The sequence below is a fragment of the Ranitomeya imitator genome, chromosome 7 (assembly GCF_032444005.1).
Source record: "Ranitomeya imitator isolate aRanImi1 chromosome 7, aRanImi1.pri, whole genome shotgun sequence".
Taxonomy (NCBI): domain Eukaryota; kingdom Metazoa; phylum Chordata; class Amphibia; order Anura; family Dendrobatidae; genus Ranitomeya; species Ranitomeya imitator.
This window is the reverse complement of record NC_091288.1, coordinates 180502489-180528684: the sequence shown is the minus strand read 5'-3', so window position 1 is coordinate 180528684 and position 26196 is coordinate 180502489. Positions and strand designations below refer to the sequence as shown.

The following is a 26196-nucleotide window of genomic DNA, read 5'->3' as shown; positions in this document are numbered from 1 at the left end:
AAAGGAAATGACTGATCAGGACTGATAACTTTTAAGGGAATGTAGAATACAACACATGATCTATACAGAATATAACTTATAAAAAGTCATTTACTTTATTCAGGTCTGAAAGGGAAACTTGAAAAACATGTCCGAAGCTGGCAGCAGCGATATCTCGATAGATAAGGAAATCTGCATCATATATGCTTCCGCAGAGGCCGGTTATAAGGAAGAAAACCTGAAAGGAAATATAATAATAAAGTTAAATTATCCATTAAAGATTCTATTCTTTGTAACTGATTTTACTCATTTCCTCAACGTCTAAAAAATATGATCTTCAAATATATTTGCCACCTATGGACAGGGATCACTTGGCAACAAAGGCAATCCATGCCCAGCCATGCATGGTTAGGTTGCACTTTCCTTTTCTCACCACGGCTTGCACTAAATTAGAAAAACAAAGAAGATATCTACTAGAAACAAAAACACTCCTGTAAATGTGGTATTGCAACTGAAATAAGTAGGGCTGTGCTCATGCTGTGAGACGAATAATTGGGGGAGTACACGGATTCATCAGAGCACACAGCACCGCCTCATACTAGGTACAGTCTGCCTACCTAGGGTAAAATCAATATTAAAGGAACCTGCCCTATTATACATGCTGTCCGATCTGTGGACAGCACAGAATAAAGGAGAAGCTGAGCAGAAATAAATATAGCTTTGTTGGAAAAAGAAATATTGCATAACTTGCATTTATTTATTGCAATCGCTAGTGTTTGTGTCACAGTTTTACCACTACAGAGAGTGGACAGAAGAAAGCAGCATCTGATTTCACGCACTCCATCATTGAATAGAAGCATTTATCCTTTATATTAAATGGTACAGGTTTATGTCAGAAGTGCATTCTTGTAATGCCTGGTGTGGAGTGGAGGTGTTGGTTGTTGGTAGAGTTGTTTGGAGTGCTGATCTGTAACTGTTGCTTAGTGTTTCGACTTTGTGCAAATTCTCATCTTTTCCTATTTAGTTTTCCTTCCTTTTCTCCCCAATGTTCCTCTCTTTTGTCTATGAGTGCATATTTGTTTGATTGGTATTTTCATTTATCCCTGTATGTCATCCCTTGTTAGTCTGGTTTGTGTATATACATACATTATTATTCCCCACTTCCCTGGGTGGGGAAGGGGACAGATATAGAGCTTATTGAGGAGTTCAGCAAGTTATGTGGACCTCTTCACCATCAGAAGTAAACCTGAGAGCAGGTATAGCTAAAGCACCCCTAACATTAGGGACAGGGAAGGAGCCCCTGGCCCCATGTAATCCGACAACAGAGTGTAAGAGTTTGTATGCATAGCATTACACTTGGCAGTCCTACTCAGTAATTGACAGAAATCTTCATGAACATTCATACAGGGAAGATTGTCAATCACTAAATAGGACCGCCCACTGGACTCCTGCATAGTGGTAGCCTAAAAATGTATATAAGCTCCTCCTACTCTATAGCATCCCACCTGCAGATCAGATACCATGTTCAATATGTGATTCCCTTTAAAAGGGAAAGAAAAGCATATGCAAGTAACACTGCGGGTAATTTTGAACATCCCTTACTGCACATAACCGAATACAAATCTATCTAAGGAGGGATTGTAATTTTTTTATTTATAATGATCCGTTAATTTCATTATCATCAACATCTGATAACTATATTATTATTCCAATAACTCTATTTTTCATACCTGGGATTGCGTTGATGCTATTAGTGAGTAGATATTGTTTACCAGGGCCGTTTCCCAGTAATCCAAAGCAGACGCATCTGTTAGTACCAGAATGAAAGAGTTGGGTGGGGAGTTTTGCAATGCCAGTTGAAGCCCCCGCATTGCCAACTCTGGACAATCACCACCTCCGTTGGCCACCAGACTGTTGAAAAAATAATTAAACTCATTCTTGGACGATGTTATCCTCACCGGCCCTACAGCTGCAACACAAATGAGGAAAAATAATTAATATTATTAAAGAAGTTTCCCAGCTTCTTACAAGATGGTCTCTGTCATAATTAAAGGGAACATGTGATTGGAAATTGCTATCTGATCAGTAGGCTGGAGATAAATATATATCTCCTATGAAAAGTTTCCCAATAATATTCATTGAATTACCATGTGTGTTTTGTATGAATAGGATTCCAGTGGGCGGTTCTATTCACAGATTGACAGTCTTCCCTGTATAACAGTGCCGGCACATAGCTGTCAATCTCTGAGGAGGACCGCCCACTGGACTCCTATATATACAAACACCAGGGATTTCAATGAATAAAATACAATTTAGACCAAAATTAAAAAGAAAAAAAATGATCTATCCTTGTTCTCAGCTTCGCCTTCTTTATACTGTGCTGTCAACAGATCGGACTCCATGCACAATGTTACAGGATCAATTTAATGGTCATTTGTCACTTAAAGAAATATTGTACGAAAACAGATAGGACTGGGAGCTCTACAGATGCTCAATACTAGTTTGGTGGTTTATGACTATACACCAAGGGTTCTGGAAACAATGACTTGTGTTTTCTTTGTGCTCTGGTCCCTAATTCATCCTCCTGATTGAATGACAGGTCTGATCTATTGGTGATCTGCCTCCTATTTTAAAAATCACATCGGCACTATAATTGCGGTGGTCTTGGCCTCTAAAAAACCCCCATTGTGTCAAAATAATTGGTGTTGTGGTGCATGCATGGTCATAGGTCCAAGTTATCCTCCTTGTTCTTAATCTGCGCATGTGCCGTCCACTGCCTTCACTAGCTAGATGTTTTGAGCAGTGCCGATGCATGTCTTCTCTACAGCCCATACACTGTATACAGAGGACCAGAGAGTGAGCACGCTGGAGAGGAGACCTATATCTCTGCTGCTCACAACGTCTAGCTATAGTGAAGGCAGTGGACGGCGCATGCGCAGATTAAGAGCAAGGGGGATAACTTGGAGATGTGACTATGCATGCACCGGCACCAACACACACAACAAGTGCTGTGACGGCACAATGTTGAAATAGAAGACTGATGGATAAATGACCTGTCATTCAAGCAGGACGATGAATAAGTCACCAGTGCAATGAGAAAAGACCCTGCCCACAAGCCCACCCCGATGATCGAAAATATCATTAAATGAAAACTTCATGCAAAGGTTACACAAAAACCACCAAATAGATTTCTTCATCATAGGTATCATTTTAACCCCTTAAGCCCCGAGGGTGGTTTGCACGTTGATGACCAGGCCAATTTTTACAATTCTGACCACTGTCCCTTTATGAGGTTGTAACTCTGGAACGCTTCAACGGATAATGGTGATTCTGACATGGTTTTCTCAAGACATATTGTACTTCATGATAGTGGTAAAATTTCTTTGATAATTCCTGCATTAATTTGTAAAAAAAAAAATGGAAATTTGGCAAAAATTTAGAAATTTTGCAATTTTCCAAATTTGAATTTTTATGCCCTTAAATCACAGAGATATGTCACACAAAATACTTAATAAGTAACATTTTCCACATATCTACTTTACATCAGCACAATTTTGGAACCAAAATTTTTTTTTTTATTAGGGAGTTATAAGGGTTAAATGTTGACCAGCAATTTCTCATTTTTACAACACCATTTTTTCTAGGGACCACATCACATTTCAAGTCATTTTGAGGGGTCTATATGATAGAAAATAACCAAGTGTGTCACCATTCTAAAAACTGCACCCCTCAAGGTGCTCAAAACAACATTCAGGAAGTTTATTAACCCTTCAGGTGTTTCACAGGAATTTTTGGAATGTTTAAAAAAATGAACATTTAACTTTTTTTTGTTTTCTTTTATTTTACCAAGAGTAACAGGAGAAAATGGACCCCAAAAGTTGTTGTACAATTTGTTCTGAGTACGCCAATACCCCATATGTGGGGGTAAACCACTGTTTGGGCGCATGGCAGAGATTGGAAGGGAAGGAGCTCCATTTGACTTTTCAATGCAAAATTGGCTGGAATTGAGATGGGACGCCATGTTGCGTTTAGAGAGCCACTAATGTGCCTAAACATTGATACCCCCCAGAAGTGAAACTATTTTGGAAAGTAGACCCCCTAAGAAACTTATCTAGATGTGTGGTGAGCACTTTGACCCATCAAGTGCTTCACAGAAGTTTATAATGTAGAGCCAAAAAAATAAAAAATTATATTTTTTCACAAAAATGAACTTTTCGTCCCCAATGGTTTATTTTTCCAAGGTTACCAGAAGAAATTGTACCCCAAACATTGTTGACCAATTTGTCCTGAGTACACTGATACCCCATATGTGAGGGTAAACCACTGTTTGGGCGCATGGCAGATCTCGGAAGGGAAGGAGCGCTGTTTGACTTTTCAATGCAAAATTGTCTGGAATTGAAATGGGACGCTGTTAGGGCTAGCGGAACGCACCAAATAATAAGACAGATAGAGTATGGTGCGTTCGCAGCCCGGGGTCCACCGTGCAGAGATGGAACCTGCTGCCAAGTAATGACGGACTATATGGCGGTACTCATAAGTATACACACGTGGGTTAAACTTCACCCAGCGTGAAGGAAGTGATCCTGTTGCGTCACAGGATCGCGGTACCGCACATAGAGGGCGAGCAAGTAGTCAGCGAACTCAACCCCAACTAGGATTGAAGTCTGATTAGACCCTTGCTGGCACGACACCGCAACTGGGTGTGTAAGGAAGCTCAATAACAATATTAGGGCACAAGAGTGCATGCGGTGCCGCACTGACGAACGCCACTAACCACCCAGGCTTGGGTAAGGAAAGCACAGAGGAAGTGCACGGCGCCGTACTGGCGGTCACAGCAACTGGACGCTGTAATGTGTGATTAGTGCTGTAGGATAAGTCGGGCGCTAGATAGCAACCATACACCTTCCGCGAACAGACATTCAATAGGGAAGGGGTATCCAAGGACGACTTGCACTCACAACAAACACACGTAAGCAAATGTACACTAGCGCATGGCCGTGCGGTCATGCGCAGTTTATATAGTTGCAGCACAGGAAGTGGCCACAGAAACGTTGCCCTTCCAAGACCTGCCAAGAGGACCAATGGAATGTGCTGCAGGGCCTGAGCACATGACCCTCGATCTCCAACGGGAGATCTTGCCCTGGGCATGCTCAGTGTGTGCAGACAAGGACTTAGTCCCAGAGAAGTCTGCTCGCTGCTTACCAGCACTGGCTTTAATGGCAGAAGCTGAAGAAGCAGCAGTAACTCTCTGTACAGAGTGAGACTGAGCAAGACGCTGGGACCGACGTCCCTGCTGAGCAGACTCCACTGCGGCTGGATAAGAATGGGAGACCGCAGCGGAGATGGCTCGAGATTCCCCCTGTGCAAAAGCGGGAACTCGAGACCTAACATTACCCCCCCTCCTAGGGCCCCCCCCTCCTTGGGCCTCGCTACGCTCGAAGGCAGCAATGAGCTGTGGGGCCCGAATGTTTTCAGCAGGCTCCCATGACCTGTCCTCTGGGCCATAACCCTTCCAATCCACCAGGTAGAACTTTTTGCCGCGTACCACCTTGCACCCCAAAATAGCGTTCACCTCGTAATCGTCCGTAGACGAACCCGATGTCCCGGCAGATGACTCGGAAAACCGGGACATGTATACGGGTTTCAAGAGGGACACATGAAAGGTGTCGGTGATACCCAAGCGTGGAGGAAGAGCCAAACGGTAGACCACAGGATTAACCTGTTCGAGAACCTTGAAGGGACCCAAGTAGCGAGGAGCAAACTTAGTGGACTCAACTCGCAGCCTGATGTTACGGGCGGAGAGCCACACCAAGTTGCCAGGAGCAAAGGTCGGAGCGGGGCGCCGATGAACATCGGCGGAGGACCTCATTCTCTCCTTGGAGGCCCGAATGGCATCCTGCGTGCGGTCCCAAATGTCCCGTGCCTCCACAGCCCAGTCTGCCACCCTGGAGTTAGCAGAAGACACAGGCATGGGCACAGGAACACGCGGATGCTGGCCGTAATTTAGGAGGAATGAAGTCTGACCGGTGGAGTCGGCTACGGCATTGTTAAGTGCAAACTCTGCCCACGGTAGCAGGGATGCCCAGTCATCCTGCCTGGCATAAACAAAATGTCGTAAATATGTGACCAAGGTCTGGTTGGCCCTCTCTACCAAGCCATTCGTCTCGGGATGATATGCCGAAGAGAGATTCAACTCAATACTGAGTAGACGACAAAGCTCTCTCCAGAATCGAGACGCAAACTGAGGACCCCGGTCACTAACAATTTTGTCTGGCATACCGTGTAGGCGAAAGATATGCTTGACGAACAAGATAGGCAACGCCCGTGCAGAAGGTAGCCGTGGAAGAGGCACCAAGTGCACCATTTTGGAAAAATGGTCGGTGATCACCCAGATAATTGTGCAGTTACGAGACTTGGGTAAGCCCACCACAAAGTCCATCCCGACCATCTCCCAGGGCCTGTCCGCCACCGGCAGAGGATAAAGCAAACCAGCTGGCCGTTGCCGAGGAGTCTTGTTCTTGGCGCAAGAGACACACGCCCGAACATACTCTGCGACATCACGAGCCATATGCGGCCACCAGTATGTCCTCGCCAGTAACTCAGATGTCCTTTTGGTACCAAAATGTCCACCCACCCTGGACGAGTGTGCCCAAGAGAGAACTTCCGGTCGCAAACTGGATGGTACAAAAGTCTTGCCCGGAGGCACAGACTCTAGCGAAACCGGGGCCACAGTTCTCAAGCTCTCGGTGGGGACAATAAGCCGAGGCTCCTCCTCCTCCTCCGCAGATGACACAACGGAGCGAGAGAGAGCGTCAGCCCGAATGTTCTTCTCCCCAGAAAGAAAATGGAGGGTGAAATGAAACCGGGAGAAGAATAAGGACCATCTGGCCTGGCGAGAATTCAACCGCTGGGCTGTCTGCAGGTACACCAAATTTTTATGGTCTGTGAAGACTTGGAAGGGAAAACGTGCTCCCTCCAAGAGATGTCTCCACTCCGAGAAAGCCAACTTCATGGCTAGCAACTCCCTGTCCCTGATGGAATAATTCCTCTCTGCTGGTGAGAAGGTCTTGGAGAAAAAGAAGCAAGGATGCTTCCGACCTTGAGCATCCTTTTGGAAGAGGACTGCTCCAGCACCAACAGAAGAGGCATCCACCTCCATGATAAATGGCTTATCAACATCGGGGCGATGTAGGATGGGAGCGCTAGCGAAGTGTGACTTTATAGAGTTAAAGGCCTTGGAGACCTCCTCAGACCACAATTTGGGATTCGCCCCCTTCTTGGTGAGGGCAACCAAGGGAGCTACCAAAGTTGAGAAGTGCGGAATGAACTGGCGATAATAATTAATGAACCCCATAAAGCGCTGCACCGCTTTAAGAGAATGGGGTTCCTGCCAGTCCATCACAGCCTGTAGTTTGGCAGGATCCATAGCCAATCCCTGGGCAGAGATGATGTAGACTAGGAAAGGTAAGGACTCCTGCTCAAACATACACTTCTCCAACTTGGCATAGAGGGAGTTTGCCCGTAGGAGGTCGAAGACTTTGCAAACATCTCTCCGGTGGGAGTCAATATCTGGAGAGTAGATGAGAATATCATCCAGATAGACAACGACCGAGGTGTAAACCATATCCCGGAAGATATCGTTCACAAAGTCTTGGAAAACGGCTGGGGCATTACAGAGCCCGAAGGGCATCACCAGATATTCATAGTGCCCATCCCTGGTGTTAAAAGCCGTCTTTCATTCGTCCCCCTCACGGATGCGAATCAGGTTGTAAGCACCCCGCAGATCTAGTTTAGTAAATACCCTTGCTCCCCGAAGCCTATCGAAGAGCTCAGATATCAAGGGCAAAGGATACTTATTTTTAACGGTAATGGCATTAAGACCCCTGTAGTCTATGCATGGACGCAATTCCCCATTCTTCTTCTGCACGAAGAAGAACCCTGCCCCAGCAGGTGACACTGACTTCCTAATGAATCCTTTTGCCAGATTTTCCTGGATGTACTGTGACATTGCCTCCGTCTCCGGGAGAGATAGCGGATAGACTCGACCCCGGGGAGGCTCAGCACCAGGCAAGAGATCAATAGGACAGTCATAGGGGCGATGGGGCAGAAGCAGGGGCGGATTATCAGAGGGTCAATATGGGCGGTAGCCCAGGGCCCAGTGGTCTGGGGGGGCCCTGGGCTACCGCACTGTTGACCCTCTGATCATCTGTTATTCGAATGCCGCTGCCGGCGGCCGCCGCCGGCATTTATGTGCCCGCCCCCGGCCCCCTGCCGTAGCCGGTGGGCAGAGAGAGGGGGCCCGCATCGGGCCCCTTCTCATCTGCTCACCGGGCCCCTTCCGGCGCTGCCTGCGGCGGTTTCCTATTGACGTGCGGGCACGCGCCCGCACGTCAATAGTTAACACCAGCCGCCAGCCAATTGGAGGCTGGCGGCTGATGTCGGCCGCAGGCGCACACGGCGCCGGCGTCTGACGTCATTGTCAGTCGCCGGCGAGTGTGCTCTGTTGGAGGGAGCTCACCGCGGCGCTGGAGCGAGGACAGGTGAGGAGACTTTGTTTTTTTTTTGTTTTTTTTTTTACAACGGTGGACTGGACACACTGAGGGCAATGCTGGAGGACACTGGGGCAGATGGCTGGAGGACACTGGGGCAGATGGCAGGAGGACACTGGGGCAATGCTGGAGGACACTGGGGCAGATGGCTGGAGGACACTGGGGCAATGCTGGAGGACACTGGGGCAGATGGCTGGAGGACACTGGGGCAATGCTGGAGGACACTGGGGCAATGCTGGAGGACACTGGGGCAATGCTGGAGGACACTGGGGCAGATGGCTGGAGGACACTGGGGCAGATGGCTGGAGGACACTGGGGCAGATGGCTGGAGGACACTGGGGCAATGCTGGAGGACACTGGGGCAATGCTGGAGGACACTGGGGCAGATGGCTGGAGGACACTGGGGCAGATGGCTGGAGGACACTGGGGCAGATGGCTGGAAGACACTGGGGCAGATTGTTGGAGGACACTGGGGCAATGCTGGAAGACACTGGGGCAATGCTGGAGGACACGGGCAGATGGCTGGATGACACTGGGGCAATGCTGCATGACACTGGGGCAGATTGCTGGATGACACTGGGACAGATTGCTGGATGACACTGGGGCAGATTGCTGGAAGACACTGGGGCAATGCTGGAGGACACTGGGGCAATGCTGGAGGACATTGGGGCAGATTGCTGGAGCTGGAGGACACTGGGGCAATGCTGGAGACACTGGGGGAAATGCTGGACTTACTGGGGCAGATTTCTGGACACTGGTGGTAATATTCTGGACACACTGTCTGGGGGCAATGCTGGACGCACTGGGGCAGATTGCTGGACACACTGTCTGGGGGCAATGCTGGACACACTGGGGGCAATATGCTGGAGACACTGGGGCAGATTGCTGGACACTGGGGCAATATGCTGGACATACTGGGGCAGATTGCTGGACACAATGGGGGCAGGACTGGAGGCATGGGCAGAATGTAGACACGGGGCATGATTGGAGACACGGGGCAGAATTAAAGACATGGGGCAGGATTGGATCATGTGGCAGGATGGATACGATGGAGACATATGGGGCAGGATGTGGAGATCATATGGGGTAGAATGGATACTCATGAGGGCAGGATGCGAGAACATATGGCTGGAGCCAGGAATGAGACACACGGGGCCAGAATGTGGAATATTATTACCATAGGGGCTAATTTAGGGATATTATTACTGCAGTGATGTATTTATTTTATTTTTTGAGTATACTGTTTTAAATGGGGGGCGGTCCTGTTACTGTGCAGAGTGACACTATATCACCTTTTTTTCTTCATGTGGTGTAATGTAGAAGTTGTGAAAATTAAGTAATGTGTTCTGCAAGCGGAGCTCGAGATAACTGTGTTATTTCCTGCAGAAACGAGTCCTGGCTGGAAGAAATGATGGCGGTCTGTGCTGGCTGAAAGATGAAGGACTTCACCCAGAGACGTCACTGGTGAGTCAGTGTTACCTATACACTGACACTATACAATGTATACTATATTGAGCTCCTGTGTATAATACCACCAGTGATCTCTGTATTACCTCTACACAGACACTGCATACTAAGTACAGATCTCCTGTGAATACTGGCACTTATGGTGATAGTATTGTGTTGTTGTTTTTTACTGATCAGTATTGTAGTATTCAGTCACTATGTGGTGGTAATATGTGGTCTGGAAATGGTGTTGTGGTATTTGTCCCTTGTATGTGATATTATTCGATCACTGTGGTTGTAATTTGTGGTCTGGTCATGGCGCGGTGGTATTTGATCCTTGTATGTGATATTATTCGATCACTGTGGTTGTAATTTGTGGTCTGGTCATGGCGCGGTGGTATTTGATCCTTGTATGTGATATTATTCGATCACTGTGGTTGTAATTTGTGGTCTGGTCACGGTGCGGTGGTATTTGTTCCTTGTATGTGATATTATTGGTCAAAATATACCTAAATTGTATTGCAGATTCTAACAAATATTTAATAGGTTACAGTAGAGTAGGGCCCGGCCATTTTTCTGGAATAATCTGGTTCGGGTATATCATGACCCCCGTCACATGACCCCCGTCACATGACCCCCGTCACATGACCCCCGTCACATGACCCCCGTCACATGACCGGGGGGGGCCCACAGTGTCTGAACAGCCCGGGGCCCTGGCTACCCTTAATCCACCCCTGGGCAGAAGGATCTCCGCCGCCTATTTGGAGAACACGTCTGCATAAGACCAATACTGCTTGGGGAGAGAGGAAAGATCTGCGGGTACCTCTGTAGTAGCAACCTGAACGCACTCCCTCTGACACCTACCCCCACAAGATTCACCCCATCCCAGGATTCTGCCAGAGGACCACTCGATATGAGGAGAGTGGTACCGTAGCCAAGGTATTCCCAACAGGACCTCATCAATTCCCTCAGGAATGACGAGCAGAGATATAATCTCCTGATGAGATGGCGACATTGACAGAGTAAAAGGGATGGTCTGGTGTGTTTTCTGTGAGGGCAGTGTCGACCCATTCACCACTCGTACCGTTACTGGTTGAGCTAGCATAACCAGGGGTATTGCGTGACGTTGGGCGAAGGCAGAAGACATAAAATTGCCCTCCGCCCCAGAATCCACGCGGAGCTCTACCGAGTGGGAGAATGAGCCTATAGTAATTGTCCCCTTAAAGGACAATTTAGAGGCAAACGTCGCCGTGTCTAGTGTACCTCCACCGACTACCACTAGATGCTGACGTTTCCTCGACCGCTGAGGACATCTGGTGGCTAGATGTCCTGACTGCTGGCAAACATGACAGACCTTGAGTGCACAAGCGGTCCGGGACTTAGATCCCGCTTGTGACACTTCCCTGGCCTCATGTGACTCAGGAACCAGGACCGGAGATTCCAGAGGTTTGGCGACGGTAGGAGCCAGCCGAAACCTCTGCCTACACTGGGCTCGCTCTAACCTCCGCTCGTTAAAACGGAGGTCAATTCGAGTGGAGACAGTTATTAACTCCTCCAGTGTGGCAGGAATCTCCCTAGTGGCCAGAGCGTCCTTAACGTGGTCAGCCAGGCCCCTCCAAAATATGGGGATAAGAGCTTTATCCGACCAATCCAGCTCAGAAGCTAAAGTGCGGAATTGAACGGCAAAATGACTGACCAAGGACTCACCCTGAGTTAATGCCAGCAGTTGGAGCGCAGTATCATGGGTGACTTGAGGTCCTAAAAAGACCTGTTTCAGAGTGCTCAGAAACAGCGGAGCACTCTGCACCACATGATCGCCACGCTCCCACAGCGGCGTAGCCCATTCCAACGCCCTGTCCGACAAGAGAGACACTATAAATCCCACCTTAGCCCGCTCTGTGGGAAAACGTGCAGCCAGGAGCTCGAGGTGAATAGAGCACTGACTCACAAATCCCCTACAAAATTTGCTATCACCAGAAAATTTTTCTGGCAGCGGGAGGCGAGAAAATGTCGGAGCAGGGGTGGCAATGGACAGGGTTGCTGCAGCCACGCTAGCAGCCTGTACAGCAACTGCGGTAACATCCACAGCTGAGGTTGCGCTCTCAGGAGCCGCCAACCTACCCTCCAGCTGCTGGATATACCGCAAGGATTGCTGTTTGTCCGTCATTACTAGCCAGACCCTGGAGCTAGTGTAATGTTAGGGCTAGCGGAACGCACCAAATAATAAGACAGATAGAGTATGGTGCGTTCGCAGCCCGGGGTCCACCGTGCAGAGATGGAACCTGCTGCCAAGTAATGACGGACTATATGGCGGTACTCATAAGTATACACACGTGGGTTAAACTTCACCCAGCGTGAAGGAAGCGATCCTGTTGCGTCACAGGATCGCGGTACCGCACATAGAGGGCGAGCAAGTAGTCAGCGAACTCAACCCCAACTAGGATTGAAGTCCGATTAGACCCTTGCTGGCACGACACCGCAACTGGGTGTGTAAGGAAGCTCAATAACAATATTAGGGCACAAGAGTGCATGCGGTGCCGCACTGACGAACGCCACTAACCACCCAGGCTTGGGTAAGGAAAGCACAGAGGAAGTGCACGGCGCCGTACTGGCGGTCACAGCAACTGGACTCTGTAATGTGTGATTAGTGCTGTAGGATAAGTCGGGCGCTAGATAGCAACCATACACCTTCCGCGAACAGACATTCAATAGGGAAGGGGTATCCAAGGACGACTTGTACTCACAACAAACACACGTAAGCAAATGTACACTAGCTCATGGCCGTGCGGTCATGCGCAGTTTATATAGTTGCAGCACAGGAAGTGGCCACAGAAACTTTGCCCTTCCAAGACCTGCCAAGAGGACCAATGGAATGTGCTGCAGGGCCTGAGCACATGACTCTCAATCTCCAACGGGAGATCTTGCCCTGGGCATGCTCAGTGTGTGCAGACAAGGACTTAGTCCCAGAGAAGTCCGCTCGCTGCTGACCAGCACTGGCTTTAATGGCAGAAGCTGAAGAAGCAGCAGTAACTTTCTGTACAGAGTGAGACTGAGCAAGACGCTGGGACCGACGTCCCTGCTGAGCAGACTCCACGCGGCTGGATAAGAATGGGAGACCGCAGCGGAGATGGCTCGAGATTCCCCCTGTGCAGAAGCGGGAACTCGAGACCTAACAGACGCCATGTTGCATTTGGAGAGCCCCCTAATGTGCCTAAACATTGAAACCCCCCACAAGTGACACCATTTTGGAAAGTAGACCCCCTAAGGATCTTATCTAGATGTGTTGTGAGAGCTTTGAACCCCCAAGTGTTTCACTACAGTTTATAACGCAGAGCCATGAAAATAAAAATTATTTTTTTTCCCACAAAAATTATATTTTAGCCCCCAGTTTTGTATTTTCCCAAGGGCAACAGGAGAAGTTGGACCCCAAAGGTTGTTGTGCAATTTGTCCTGAGTACGCTGATACCCCATATGTGGGGGGGGGGAACAACCGTTTGGGCGCATGGCAGAGCTCGGAAGTGAAGGAGCGCCATTTGGAATGCAGACTTAGATGGATAGGTCTGCAGGCGTCATGTTGCATTTGCAGAGCCACTGATGTACCTAAACAGTAGAAACCCCCCCACAAGTGACCACATATTAGAAACTAGACCCCCCCAGGGAACTTATCTAGATGTGTTGTGAGAACTTTGAACCCCCAGGTATTTCACTACAGTTTATAACGCAGAGCCGTGAAAATAAAAAATATTTTTTTCCCACAAAAATGGTTTTTTAGCCCCCCAATTTTTTTCCCAAGGGTAACAAGAGAAATTGGACCCCAGAAGTTGTTGTCCAATTTGTCCTGAGTACGCTGATACCCCATATGTTGGGGTAAACCCCTGTTTGAGTGCACGGGAAAGCTCAGAAGGGAAGGAGCACTGTTTTACTTTTTCAACGCAGAATTGGCTGGAATTGAGATCATGTCACGTTTGGAGAGCCCCTGATGTGCCTAAACAGTGGAAACCCCCAATTCTAACTGAAACTCTATCCCAAGCACGCCCCTAACCCCCACCCTAACCACACCCCTAACTCCAACACACCCCTAACCCTAATCCCAACCATAACCCTAACCACACCCCTAACCCTGACACACCCCTAACCCTAATCCCAACCGTAAATGTAATCCAAACCCTAACCCTAGCCCTAACCCTAGCCCTAACCCTAGCCCCAACCCTAGCCCCAACCCTAGCCCCAACCCTAACCCTAGCCCTAACTCTAGCCCTAACCCTAGCCCTAACCCTAGCCCCAACCCTAGCCTCAACCCTAACCCTAGCCCTAACCCTACCCCAACCTTAGCCCCAACCCTAGCCCTAACCTTAGCCCTAACCCTAGCCCTAACCCTAGCCCTAACCCTAATGGGAAAATGGAAATAAATACATTTTTACATTTTTTTTATTTTTCCCAAACTAAGGGGGTGATGAAGGAGGTTTGATTTACTTTTATAGCGGGTTCTTTAGCGGATTTTTATGATTGGCAGCTGTCACAAACTAAAAGACGATTTTTATTGCAAAAAATATTTTTTGCGTTACCACATTTTGAGAGCTATAATTTTTCAATATTTTGGTCCACCGAGTCATGTGAGGTCTTGTTTTTTGCAGAACGAGTTGTCATTTTTATTGGTAACATTTTTGGGCACATGACATTTTTTGATTGCTTTTGATTTTAATTTTTGTGAGGCAGTATGACCAAAAACCAGCTATTCATGAATTTCTTTTGGGTAGGGGGGGCCTTTATAAAATGGATAAAGCAGTTTTATTCTTCGGGTCAGTACGATTACAGCAACACCTCATTTATATCATTTCTTTATGTTTTGGCACTTTTATACAATAAAAACTATTTTCTATAAAAAATTATTTTTGCATCGCTTTATTCTGAGGACTATAACTTTTTTATTTTTTCGTTGATGATGCTGTATGGCAGCTCGTTTTTTGCGGGACAAGATGACGCTTTCAGCGGTACCATGGTTATTTATATCTGTGTTTTTGATCGCGTGTTATTCCACTTTTTGTTCGGCGGTATGATAATAAAGCGTTGTTTTTTGCCTCTGTTTTTTTTTTACGGTGTTCACTGAAGGGGTAAACTAGTAGGACAGTTTTATAGGTCGGGTTGTTACGGATGCGGCGATACTAAATATGTGTACTTTTATTGTTTTTTTTTTATTTAGATAAAGGAATGTATTTATGGGAACAATATATTTTTTTCTTCTTTATTTAGGAATTTATTTTTTTATTTTTTTATTACACATCTAAATATATATATTTTTTTACTTTATAACATTGCCCCAGGGGAGGGGCATCATGTTATAAGGTCAGATCGCTGATCTGACACTTTGCAATGCACTATGTCAGATCAGCGATCTGACGTGCACTGCTCCTGGCTTACCAGCGCTTGCTCTGAGAAGGTGCTGGTAAGCCATCTCCCTGCAGGACCTGGATGCAGCCCCATGGCCATTTTGGATCCGGGGCCTGCAGGGAGGAGACGCTCGGTACAAGGTGAGCACAACGCCTTGTACCGAGGGTCTCAGGGAAGCACACAAGGAGCCCCCTCCCTGCATGATGCTTCCCTATGCCCCAGGAACGCTGCGATCATGTTTGGGGGTTAATGTGACGGGGCGGTCCGTAACCACTCCTGGCTCATAGTGCCGGATGTCAGCTGCGATAGTCAGCTGACACCCGGCCGCGCTCCCCCCCGTGAGCGCGGCCGATCACTGTGACGCACTATTCCGTCCCTAGGAATTAAGTCCCAGGTCACCTTGACGGGATAGTACGTCATATGGGATTAAGGGGTTAATCAGTATTACTGCACCAATATGACTTTACTTAGCAAAATCCTGCTGACAGGTTCTCTTTAAGCAAATTCTCTATCTACTATATAATTGTCTAAGGGTCACTTCCGTCTGTCTGTCTGTCTGTCCTTCTGTCACGGTTATTCATTCACTGATTGGTCTCGCCAGCTGCCTGTCATGGCTGCTGTGACCAATCAGCGACGGAAACAGTCCGGAATAAAATGGCCGCTCCTTACTCCCCGCAGTCAGTGCCTGTCACCCGCATACTCCCGTCTGGTCACCGCTAACACAGGGTTAATGCCGGCAGTAACGGACCACGTTATGCCGCGGGTAACGTACTCCGTTACCGCCGCTATTAACCCTGTGTGTCCCCAACTTTTTACTATTGACGCTGCCTATGCGGCATCAATAGTAAAAAATGTAATGTTAAAAATAATTAAAAAAAAAAAAACCTGCTATACTCACCCTCCGTTGCAGCTCGCGCCGGCCGCCATCTTCCATTGCAGGTTCCGGTGGCAGAAGGACCTGCCATGACATCACGGTCATGTGACCGCGATGTCATCACAGGCCCTACGCGCCTGCGCGACAAGGACCTGCCATGACGTCACGGTCATGTGACCGCGACGTCATCACAGGCCCTGCGCGCCTGCGCTACAAAGACCTGCCATGACGTCACGGTCATGTGACCGCGACGTCATCACTGGTCCTGCGCTAATACCAACCCTGGGACCGGAACCTGCCGTGGACTACAAGGGCTCCCTTGGAAAGGTGAGTACATGTTTATTTTTTATTTTTTCACCTGTCACAAACCTGGCTGGGCAATATACTACATAGCTGGGCAATATACTACGTGACTGGGCAATATACTACGTGACTGGTCAATATACTACGTGGCTCTGTGCTGTATACTACTTCACTGTGCAATATACTATGTGGCTGGGCAATATACTACGTCACTGGGCAATATACTATGTCACTGGGCAATATACTATGTGGCTGGGCAATATACTACGTGGCTCTGTGCTGTATACTACTTCGCTGTGCAATATACTACGTGGCTGGACAATATACTACGTCAATGGGCAATATACTACGTCACTGGGCAATATACTACGTGGCTGCGCAATATACTACGCGGCTGGACAATATACTACGTGGCTGCGCAATATACTACGTGGCTGGACAATATACTACGTGGCTGGCCAACATATTACATCACTGGGCAATATACTACATGGGCTGTGCAATATACTACGGGGATGGGCAAATATACTACGTTGCTGGGCAATATACTACGTGGCCATGCATATTCTAGAATACCCGATGCGTTAGAATCGGGCAACCATCTAGTAAAGCTATAAAGCCCTATTTCTTTTACCCTTAATAATAAAGACCTTCAGTTATGAACTGCATTTTGTGATTACTTGTGTTATCTTTGTCTAATATCAAAATTTATTTGGTGATCTGAAACATTTACCTGTAACAAACATGCAAAAGAATAAGAAATCAAGAAGGGGGCAAATATCTTTTCACACCACTGTAGGAGTGATATCCTGTTGAGATACTTTTAATTTTTGTGCTTTCTTTCCACACTTTTATTAATACTACTAGTATCAATGTTCTTTCATCTCTACACTTAGAAGATTTTCATGTATTGAAATTAATAATTTTTGGTAAATGAACTTTGCAGTTTTGTGGAATTTTCCTATATTGTTTCAAAAGTACTATGTATACTGTAAGTATGCTCTAAACATTTTGCATTAACTTTTTTAATAAAGTAATGATAACAACCTGCAAATATTCAATTCATAGTATAAAACGTGCATGTAAATCCATTATTGCCTTGTAAGCCCAATTACAGTCATGGTAACATACTTGGATCATTGAACTCCACCATGGTATATTGGCGAACACCGCAAGGGAATCGAGCGGTCACACGGTCCAGGAGCCAACTATTTACAGCCTTCAGCTCTATGAAATCATCATACATCGACCCTGTGGTGTCCACCAGGTAAGTCAAGGAAGATGATTCTGGAGGAAACAAAAGAATATAATAGTGATTTGATAAATCAAGCGACACCCTATAGATCTAGGGCTCTTGGAAGTGTTCACTTTAATATTACTTAAAACTATTGCTAGCCTTGTGAAGTCTATTTTCATGAAATCCAAATGAATAATAATCTGATAATACTATAGTGAAGTGTGTTGTACAATGTGTTGCATTATTCCGCATCTCTAGGTTGGAAAGTTTCCTTATTTTCTTGTGATGACTATGGTTTTACAACAAAGGTTAAGAATTGCTCATTATTAGTTACAATTTTAGCTTTGTTCATTGTTATAGATGTAAGTGATGAATATATAGCAGCAAATAATAAACATTCCACCTTCTTAACAGTATTTTCAATAGTAAAAGGAAAATAAAAAAAATCCTTCTGAGCAGTAATGAACTCTCGTTCCTCATCAAGAGAGAAAATAATATTTCTTCGTTAGCCCACAAGGTCATCAGAATTGGGGACTCAACTGGCAAACTAAGTGAACTGTATTCAAAAACTCAGGAATTAAAGCATAACAGTAAAAAACTCAAGATGACAAGAAACCAATGACCATATTCCTGGGTGTTACATGTACTAAGTATCAAAAACTGATCATCACTACCAAAAGAAAGACAAATGTGAACAGGTGCAAGCTAACAGAGCCACTCTATATATGACTAACAAAATAAAGCTGCACTCTGAGACGCTATAGTAGGGGAACATTGAATATATGAAATTGGCCAACTCACATGAGGCCAACAGCCAACGAAAAGGCTTACCCTATATTGTTAGTCATATACAGAGTGGCTCTGTTAGCTTGCACCTGTTCACATTTGCCTTTTTGTTTGGAAGTTTCCTGAGCTGATTGATTTCCATGTGCTTGAAGCAGAATTTTAAGTTATCAGTGTTCAGTACAGAGTATCTCACTCTCCCTGACCCTCTTCCTGTCCCTCTCCATGTCTCTCACCCTTTCCCTCCTTCTATCTCTGCCCCTCTCCCGCTCCAAATTACTCTTCCTGTACTTTCTCTTTCTCTCCCTCTCTCCTTCATTCTAGCCCTCTCCCTCTTTGTATCCCTCTCTCTTTTATCCCTCTCCCTCTTTCTTCCCTTCTCTCTTTTCCCCCTCTCCCTCCCGCTCTCCCTTTCCCCCACACTCTCTGTCCCTCTACCTCCTCTTCTCCCTCCCTCTTTCTATCCCTCTATCTCACTCTTTCTCCACCTCTCTCTTTTCCCCCTTTCCCTGTCTCTCTACCTCCTCTTCTCCCTCCCTCTTTCTATCCCTCTATCTCACTCTTTCTCCACCTCTCTCTCTTTTCCCCCTTTCCCTGTCTCTCTACCTCCTCTTCTCCCTCCCTCTTTCTATCCCTCTATCTCACTCTTTCTCCACCTCTCTCTCTTTTCCCCCTTTCCCTGTCTCTCTACCTCCTCTTCTCCCTCCCTCTTTCTTTCCCTCTATCTCACTCTTTCTCCACCTCTCTCTCTTTTCCCCCTTTCCCTGTCTCTCTACCTCCTCTTCTCCCTCCCTCTTTCTATCCCTCTATCTCACTCTTTCTCCACCTCTCTCTCTTTTCCCCCTTTCCCCGTCTCTCTACCTCCCTCTCTCAGTTGTCTTATTTTGTGAACCCAAAAATACTTTATTGCAATTCTGTCCAATTCTTACCGGTTGGGGAAGAACAATGTTTTTCACCATCTGTAAAGTCAGTAACTGTAAATGTATTAAAAAAGATGATTATTATTACCATGTATAAGCAAATATATACATACGATGTAACTAATTTACAAAAACAGATATCAGATAATCTCAAGGATACACACAAATCTATCGATATACATGTGGGGTATGAATCTATCTACGGTGGTAGCTACTTAGAGAGAAGAAGGAGCTGCCATAATCAGAAGTGGTGCATGAGGAGTTCAAAGGTTTTATTGCATAAAAAGACGCAGGTATTAAAGATGTTGATCCACTAACAAAAATACATTATAATCAATAGATCTTGGAATAATAGTAAATTCTACAATTATATGTATTAAAAAAATGTTAGTGTGCTGAGATAATCTTACAAATGTGTCCCTGCTGTGTACTGTGTAATGTCTGTGTCTGACCATGCGGGAACATGGTCTAATCATACCACAGCTCCTGGGTAGGGGAGGAAGAAAAAGAGAGAATATAGACAAGTCAGCATGGGATCACAGCTGGTTATTCCGTGAGTTTAAACATTTCCCTGCCTGTTTTATGACAGGCGTAAGTTTCTGCCATGGCACCAGCTCTCTGAGCTCATCATAAATTAAATCAGAGGAAGCCAGATGGTGAGCTCAGAGGGTTGGAGTTGAGGCAAAACTCCCTCCTGTGATAAAACAGGCAGCAAAAAAAAAAGTTTTACCTCTCAGAAAGCAGCAGCTACAAGTCACTGCTATGTCTTCTGCATAATCACTTATTATTCCTCCCATGGCCAGCAGCTGTGGTATCTGCTGACCATGTTCCTGTACAGACACAGCCATTACAGGAGCACGTTTCTAAGATTATCAAGACATGAACATTTTTTTTTTCTGTGCAGTTCATTCGAAGATCTGTTCTACAGATTGTGCACTTACTGTACGAGAAGGTTGTTGATGTAGCGTCTCCTGGAAAGAGTGAAAAATAAAGTTCAGCACAGAAGATGTATCATCCCAATTTTTGAGACACCAACAATTAATTCCATAGTTTGCACCCACCTATTGATCCTCTCGTGAGTAGAAAAATGAAGGTCAGATAAAGTGGATACATGATTATATTATCCAGTGACTGTCATGAACAATTGATAGTTTCTTGGTAGGTCTTGTGAGGTCTACTCTATGGAAGATGTCTCTTGCCCTAGTTTTATAAAGTTTAGAAAGGGAGTGACCAGTCCGAAGACAGATATCAATCATATTTTTTACATCCATTTCCTTGTGCCCTAATTTCCCTATGATAATATTGTCTTTTGAATTAGTGTCCACCCAAGAATTTGAGTCAAAGACATTGGTGCTTTTAGTGCCAACAATAAATAGTTTTGTTGAACTAATATGCATTCTCCAAATGCCTTACGAAGTTATAAGCCAACGGCTGCTTTTGTCCTATAGCTCTGACAACTTCCTGATTAATAATGTTGACTACAGTGTCACTCACTCTTTTGTTCACTTACTGTATGTTCTCCTTGGATTTCACAGTGTGAAAGTCATGTTTAGAAGTAGGTTCAAGACTGAATCGAGTCGTTGCTATGGATAGCGTACAATATAGAATCTAAATACCAGATAACCCCCCATTAATCCCAGTATGCATCCTACCATTCCATTTATTGTCTACGGGTCTCTTGAATTTAGCTCAAAACTATCTGAGCCATCAGAAATGGATGAAGCAGTTGGGCTCATCCAGGACCATTGTTTAATTCAAACAGGGCACTGATGAGGCCCTTGTGTGGGATCATTAGATGATCCAATAGTGAAGATCTGCAGCAAGTTAACGCCTATCCTTTCCCCTAACTACACTAACTGCTTTTCTATTTTTCTTTTTTCACTTCCTTTTTTATGACGCTTCATTTGAGAACCCCCAGAGCCTGGTGAGATACTGAAATGAAGAGACATCAGGGGCAGAGGCTGCAGTCATTGCTGCAAGCCCAGCTCCCTCCTTGAAACAAAATGTCATCAGTGCTGCTTGTTTCAGGGACTGTTCTCATCCCTATGTGCTGTGTAATGGCAGTGCACTCTCTTGCAGGCTCAGATCAGCTGTAGCCAGCCTGCAACAGAGCACGATGTCGGAAAACACAGCATGCAGAGATCAGTGATGTCACTTGCACGGGTGGACCTAGTCTTTGTAAAGGGAGAATTGTGACACTGCTGTGTTGCTGGCTCGTTATCGCTGATCTGAGTTAGAAGGAGAGTGCACTGCCATTGTGCACACTGCTCTGTGTACAGCTTGCAGAGACTAGCTCAGCCCCTGAAATAAGCGTCACTGATCATGCTTTGTTTTAGGGACAGGACAGAGAGTGTGAAAGTGACTACAGTCTCTCTCCACTAATTACGCTTTATTTGAGTATCCCAGCCTACAGTAGGATTATCAAATAAAGAATCATCAAAAATCAAGTGAGAAAAAAAGAGCGAAAAGCAGTTAGATTGTGTAGTTAGGGAAGGATAGGGAATTTTTAATTTGAGTATATTAGAAAATAGTTTAACTTATGACACTGAATGGATAGGGTATTAGGAGGAAAATTACTTTGGACTTCAGACCACCGTTTTAACTTATAATACCATCCACGCTACATACAATACATAGATGCTGGAAGGTTTGGCATATATTCGACTTACAGGAGTGATGTGAAGGGATACCAGGGAGAGTGCCAACATGCCTCTTTGTTCTTGCCAATGTATTTACATTGATGATGTAAATAGATATAATCATAGCCCCAGGTAAAAGAAGACTGAGCATGACTAAGCTTGAGTTAATACTCCCGTCAGCATGTGGAAATTCTGGCAGTTAATCTCTGAGACAATTCAGCTTCCTGGACAGTTCTATTTGTGTCCAATCCATAGATACAGTCAACAATACGTCAAGTGCTAAGGAGGCAAATGAATGCAACATCTACGTGACCAAAATTGTCGAGGAACAATGTTCGATTTACCAAGTAGACTTTATTCATCATGGCTGTATTTTGTTCCATATCACATAAATGATTTCAATGAATTATTGCATCAAACACCAAAAGACTACCTTCACACAAGGCCAGTAAAATTCATATAAACTTTATTACTTATAATAAATACAGTAATCCATAATGGGTATATAACCACAGCACAGGCAAAAAGCGGTGGGACACCCAGGCAGAAACTCCAACAATAGTGGTCAAAGTAAACATTTCATAGTATAATAACCATGTGCAATTGTGTCATGTGTCCATGTACAAAAATGCAAATAAAAATGAGCAAGTAAATAACGAGTGTATAAATAAACAAGTAGTATAATAATTACCTAGGGAGCGCTCCTGGGGACCCACCACACCCGACGCGCGTTTCGCACTGGAATGCTTCCCCCCTTTCCCTGTACAAACTTTATTCCCATTCCCCTCAACACTTTTATTTCTCGCCCAGGGCCATGGACCGGGTTACCGCTGTCATGACCACCCCTTTAAGAGCCTGCGACCCGATTCTGAGTACCCCACAGCCCTAGCGGGTGTTGCATATGATCTTAGGGAGGTGATTATGATGCTACACGTTGAAACCAAACATAGCTTTGCTTTCTGGCTTCTGCAAGCCATTTTAAGTATCTACCCACTCTGCTATGCTAGAACGAATCAAGACCCTGGAAGGTGTTTGGTCCAGTCCAGAGATCTCAAAAATGTAACTGGTCTGTGACCATGATATACTGTATGATAAGTTCATATTCTCCTTATAAATTCATTGCTGCCTCAGCAAAGCAGTTAGACCCCATGGTTTCTGTTTTGCAAGCAAGGTTTTTGGTCTAAGCTTAGCTGGCTCACTATGTGAAATCTGTCACTCACAGCCTTTTGAGGCTTGACCCTTTTGCTGAGCTAGGTGCTAGGTCCCCATCTGGACATGTAACCTTTCTATCCCATGACAGATTAAACTTTTTAAATCACCATTGTGTGATGCTATAAAATGTTTAGCTACTCTCAAGTATTTGTTGTTACTCTTAATTACTATTGTAGATATACGTTTCTTTATTTTCCTCATCTTACAGTCAATATAGAGCAAATTGCATATAGTGCATTCCATACAATATATAATATGATGAGTATCACAATTCATAAACGTTTTTCTTTTATATTCTAAATACATACTATATTATATACAGTATGTATTTTATTATTATTGATCTTTTTAATATCTTTATAGTATGAACTGTATGGAGTACTAAAAGTGGGTATCACGTTTTTCTTCTGGGGTTTTTGGGGTTCTTTTGATAGATCTTCTTGTTTTCAATTTTTTGCTTTTTTACATGTTATGTGAATAATCAGTCTCACTATTTTTAAAGCCTCTATCTTTTAACCTTTTTTTTTTTTAAAAAATTGTGCTTTCAACATTTAAATTATTTCTCGCTTGAACAAATTTGTTTAGTTCTTAAAAACTCTCCATAGGGGATAGGTGTAACTGTACGATCTGGGTGGCAGTTGTCCGTACATAGCAGTTTGTTGCCACTAACTGGTTGCCTAGACATAGCTGGGTGAATGATACCCAAATCAGGATCTCTCGACAATTTAATGTCTATAATTTGATGACTTTTCATAGTAGGAAGCCGTAAATTTCAGACAGGACAGGCAGGGAGTACAAATACAGGGACCTTACAACTAGGTAGCAGGATTGCACACTGATAACTAATGTTGCTAAGGCACCCATCAATAGGGGACTGTGCCTTAAATATCAGATGTCTCCCAACTATTGGCTGGGAACATTTTCAGAAGCAAGTGCTGCCTCTTTAAAAATTAGGGAGCGCTCGCATGTCCTAAGCACACTCCCAGGAAACCTGCTTGCTATGCGCAAATCCTGTAAGGAAGCAAATGATGTGAATACTGAGCAGCACGGGAGGGTAGGTGAACACGCTGGCGTCCCTGCTGAGAGGAGGAAGGGGATGTGTGCATGGGCACCGGCGATCTGCTAACATATACCATTACATTTCTCAATATTGATGTTATCTGTATTATCTGAAAAAAATGTCTTTTAGTAGTTAGATTCCAAGAGAATTTGCAAAGATTGAAATATATCAAATGTCTGATTCCAAACAAAATGTAATCATTTCAACATCACTTATTTTTGTTCCTTTGACATTATTGTCAGAGTGAGTACTATATTATTATCAGTTATTGAGTTGTTGATTCCATTCTCTTCTTCCTTGTGAAATACCTTGTCATACCGTCCGTTTTTCTTCTACTCCTTCTTCTGTTTTTCCTCTAGCGTTTTTTAATAGTTGTTGATTATCAGCGTTTTCTTTTTTTGAAGTTTCTAGACATGAGTTTGAGGTATCATATTTGGTCAATGAAAAATTGACTTTACTCTTTTTATCCTCCCCTTGAATTTGTTTTTTTGTTAAAATGTATTTCTATGTGTTCTTTTTTCAAAATGCTGTTTTCCATTCATACACCTTATTATTTTTATAATCCATACAATCTCTATGAAATGTTCTTTTTTTGACTTGCATGATGGATTTTTCAAAATGATTAACATTATCCATGAAATTATTTTTGCATATCTGTGTATTGCCAATGAAAAGATAATTTTATAGCCTCCATTTTATTATCTTGGATTTGCAGTTTGATAACTAGTCATTTATTTTGTTCCTGAAATCTAGTTACTGTAAATTTATTAGGTCAAGAGAGCCTTTAGATATCATTCCATTTATCAAGAAAGTAATCCTAAAAATGCATAATAAAAGTAAGTGTGGGCTTGATCAAACTATTTGAACAGGTTAGATTTAGAAAAAACAGACATGGGCTTTAATTTTTGGAGAGACCTATAAGATTGATAGTGGAATGGGGGCCTCTGCCTCCACTACGGGATTTGGAAGTGGCCCATGTCCACGATTCCCATTTAAACTTACATTTACAGTATGTATTTATTTACAGTGACGATCCAGCCATCTTCAGGGGGTGGGGGATAGGTAGAGATAGTGAATGGGCTACACACACACACCTTCACATAAAATGACTTTGATTAGGGAACGTGATAGGCCACTTTGAACAAATGTATTTTGAGGGAGCGCCTAACTGTGCACAACTGTGCAAGTTGTGGCTGGACCTAATTTTTGGGGTAGAGCATTCCAGAAGACTGGCGCTATGCGGAAGAAGTCTTGGAGTCGGGAGTGGGAGGTATGGATTAGTGCAGAGGTTAGTCGAAAGTCGTTTGCAGAACGCAGTGGTCGGTTAGGCCGATAGACAGAAATGAGGGAGGAGATGTAAGGGGGTGCCTCACTGTGGAGAGCTTTGTGGGTGAGAACAAGTACTTTGAATTGGATCCTGTAATGAATGGGCAGCCAATGTAACGACTGGCAAAAAGCAGACGCATCCGAGTAACGATTAGCCAGGTGGATGACCCTGACTGCTGCATTAAGGATGGACTGGAGAGGGGAAAGTCGAGTAAGGGGGAGGCCAATTAATAGAGTGTTACAGTATTCCAGGCGGGAGTGGATCAGGGCGACAGTGAGGGTTTTTGTTGTTTCCATGTTGAGAAAAGAGCGGATTCTAGAGATGTTGTTTAGGTGTAAGCAGCAAGAGCGAACAAGAGATTGTATATGGGATGTGAAGGAGAGATTGGTGTCAAACACAGCGTGCCTGCTGCCGGGGCATTATTATGGTGCCACACGGAGAGGGAAATGTCAGATTTAGGGAGGTTGCAAATTATGCAT

The 26196-nt window shown here is 44.9% G+C and overlaps 1 protein-coding gene across 1 annotated transcript in view; it reads right to left on the bottom strand.

Moving 5' to 3' along the window:
• LOC138645088 (uromodulin-like) overlaps window positions 1-20679 on the bottom strand; it is a 42293-nt gene extending 21614 nt beyond the window's left edge. The window contains exons 1-6 of the mRNA XM_069734135.1: window positions 20541-20679; window positions 20421-20450; window positions 19489-19533; window positions 17671-17826; window positions 1710-1948; window positions 95-217 (exon numbers count right to left, since the gene is read on the bottom strand). Coding sequence (XP_069590236.1) covers window positions 95-217; window positions 1710-1948; window positions 17671-17826; window positions 19489-19533; window positions 20421-20450; window positions 20541-20592 — 645 coding nt within the window. The 5' untranslated portion in view covers window positions 20593-20679. The remainder of the gene's footprint in view (window positions 1-94; window positions 218-1709; window positions 1949-17670; window positions 17827-19488; window positions 19534-20420; window positions 20451-20540) is intronic.
• Window positions 20680-26196: the final 5517 nt, after the last annotated feature.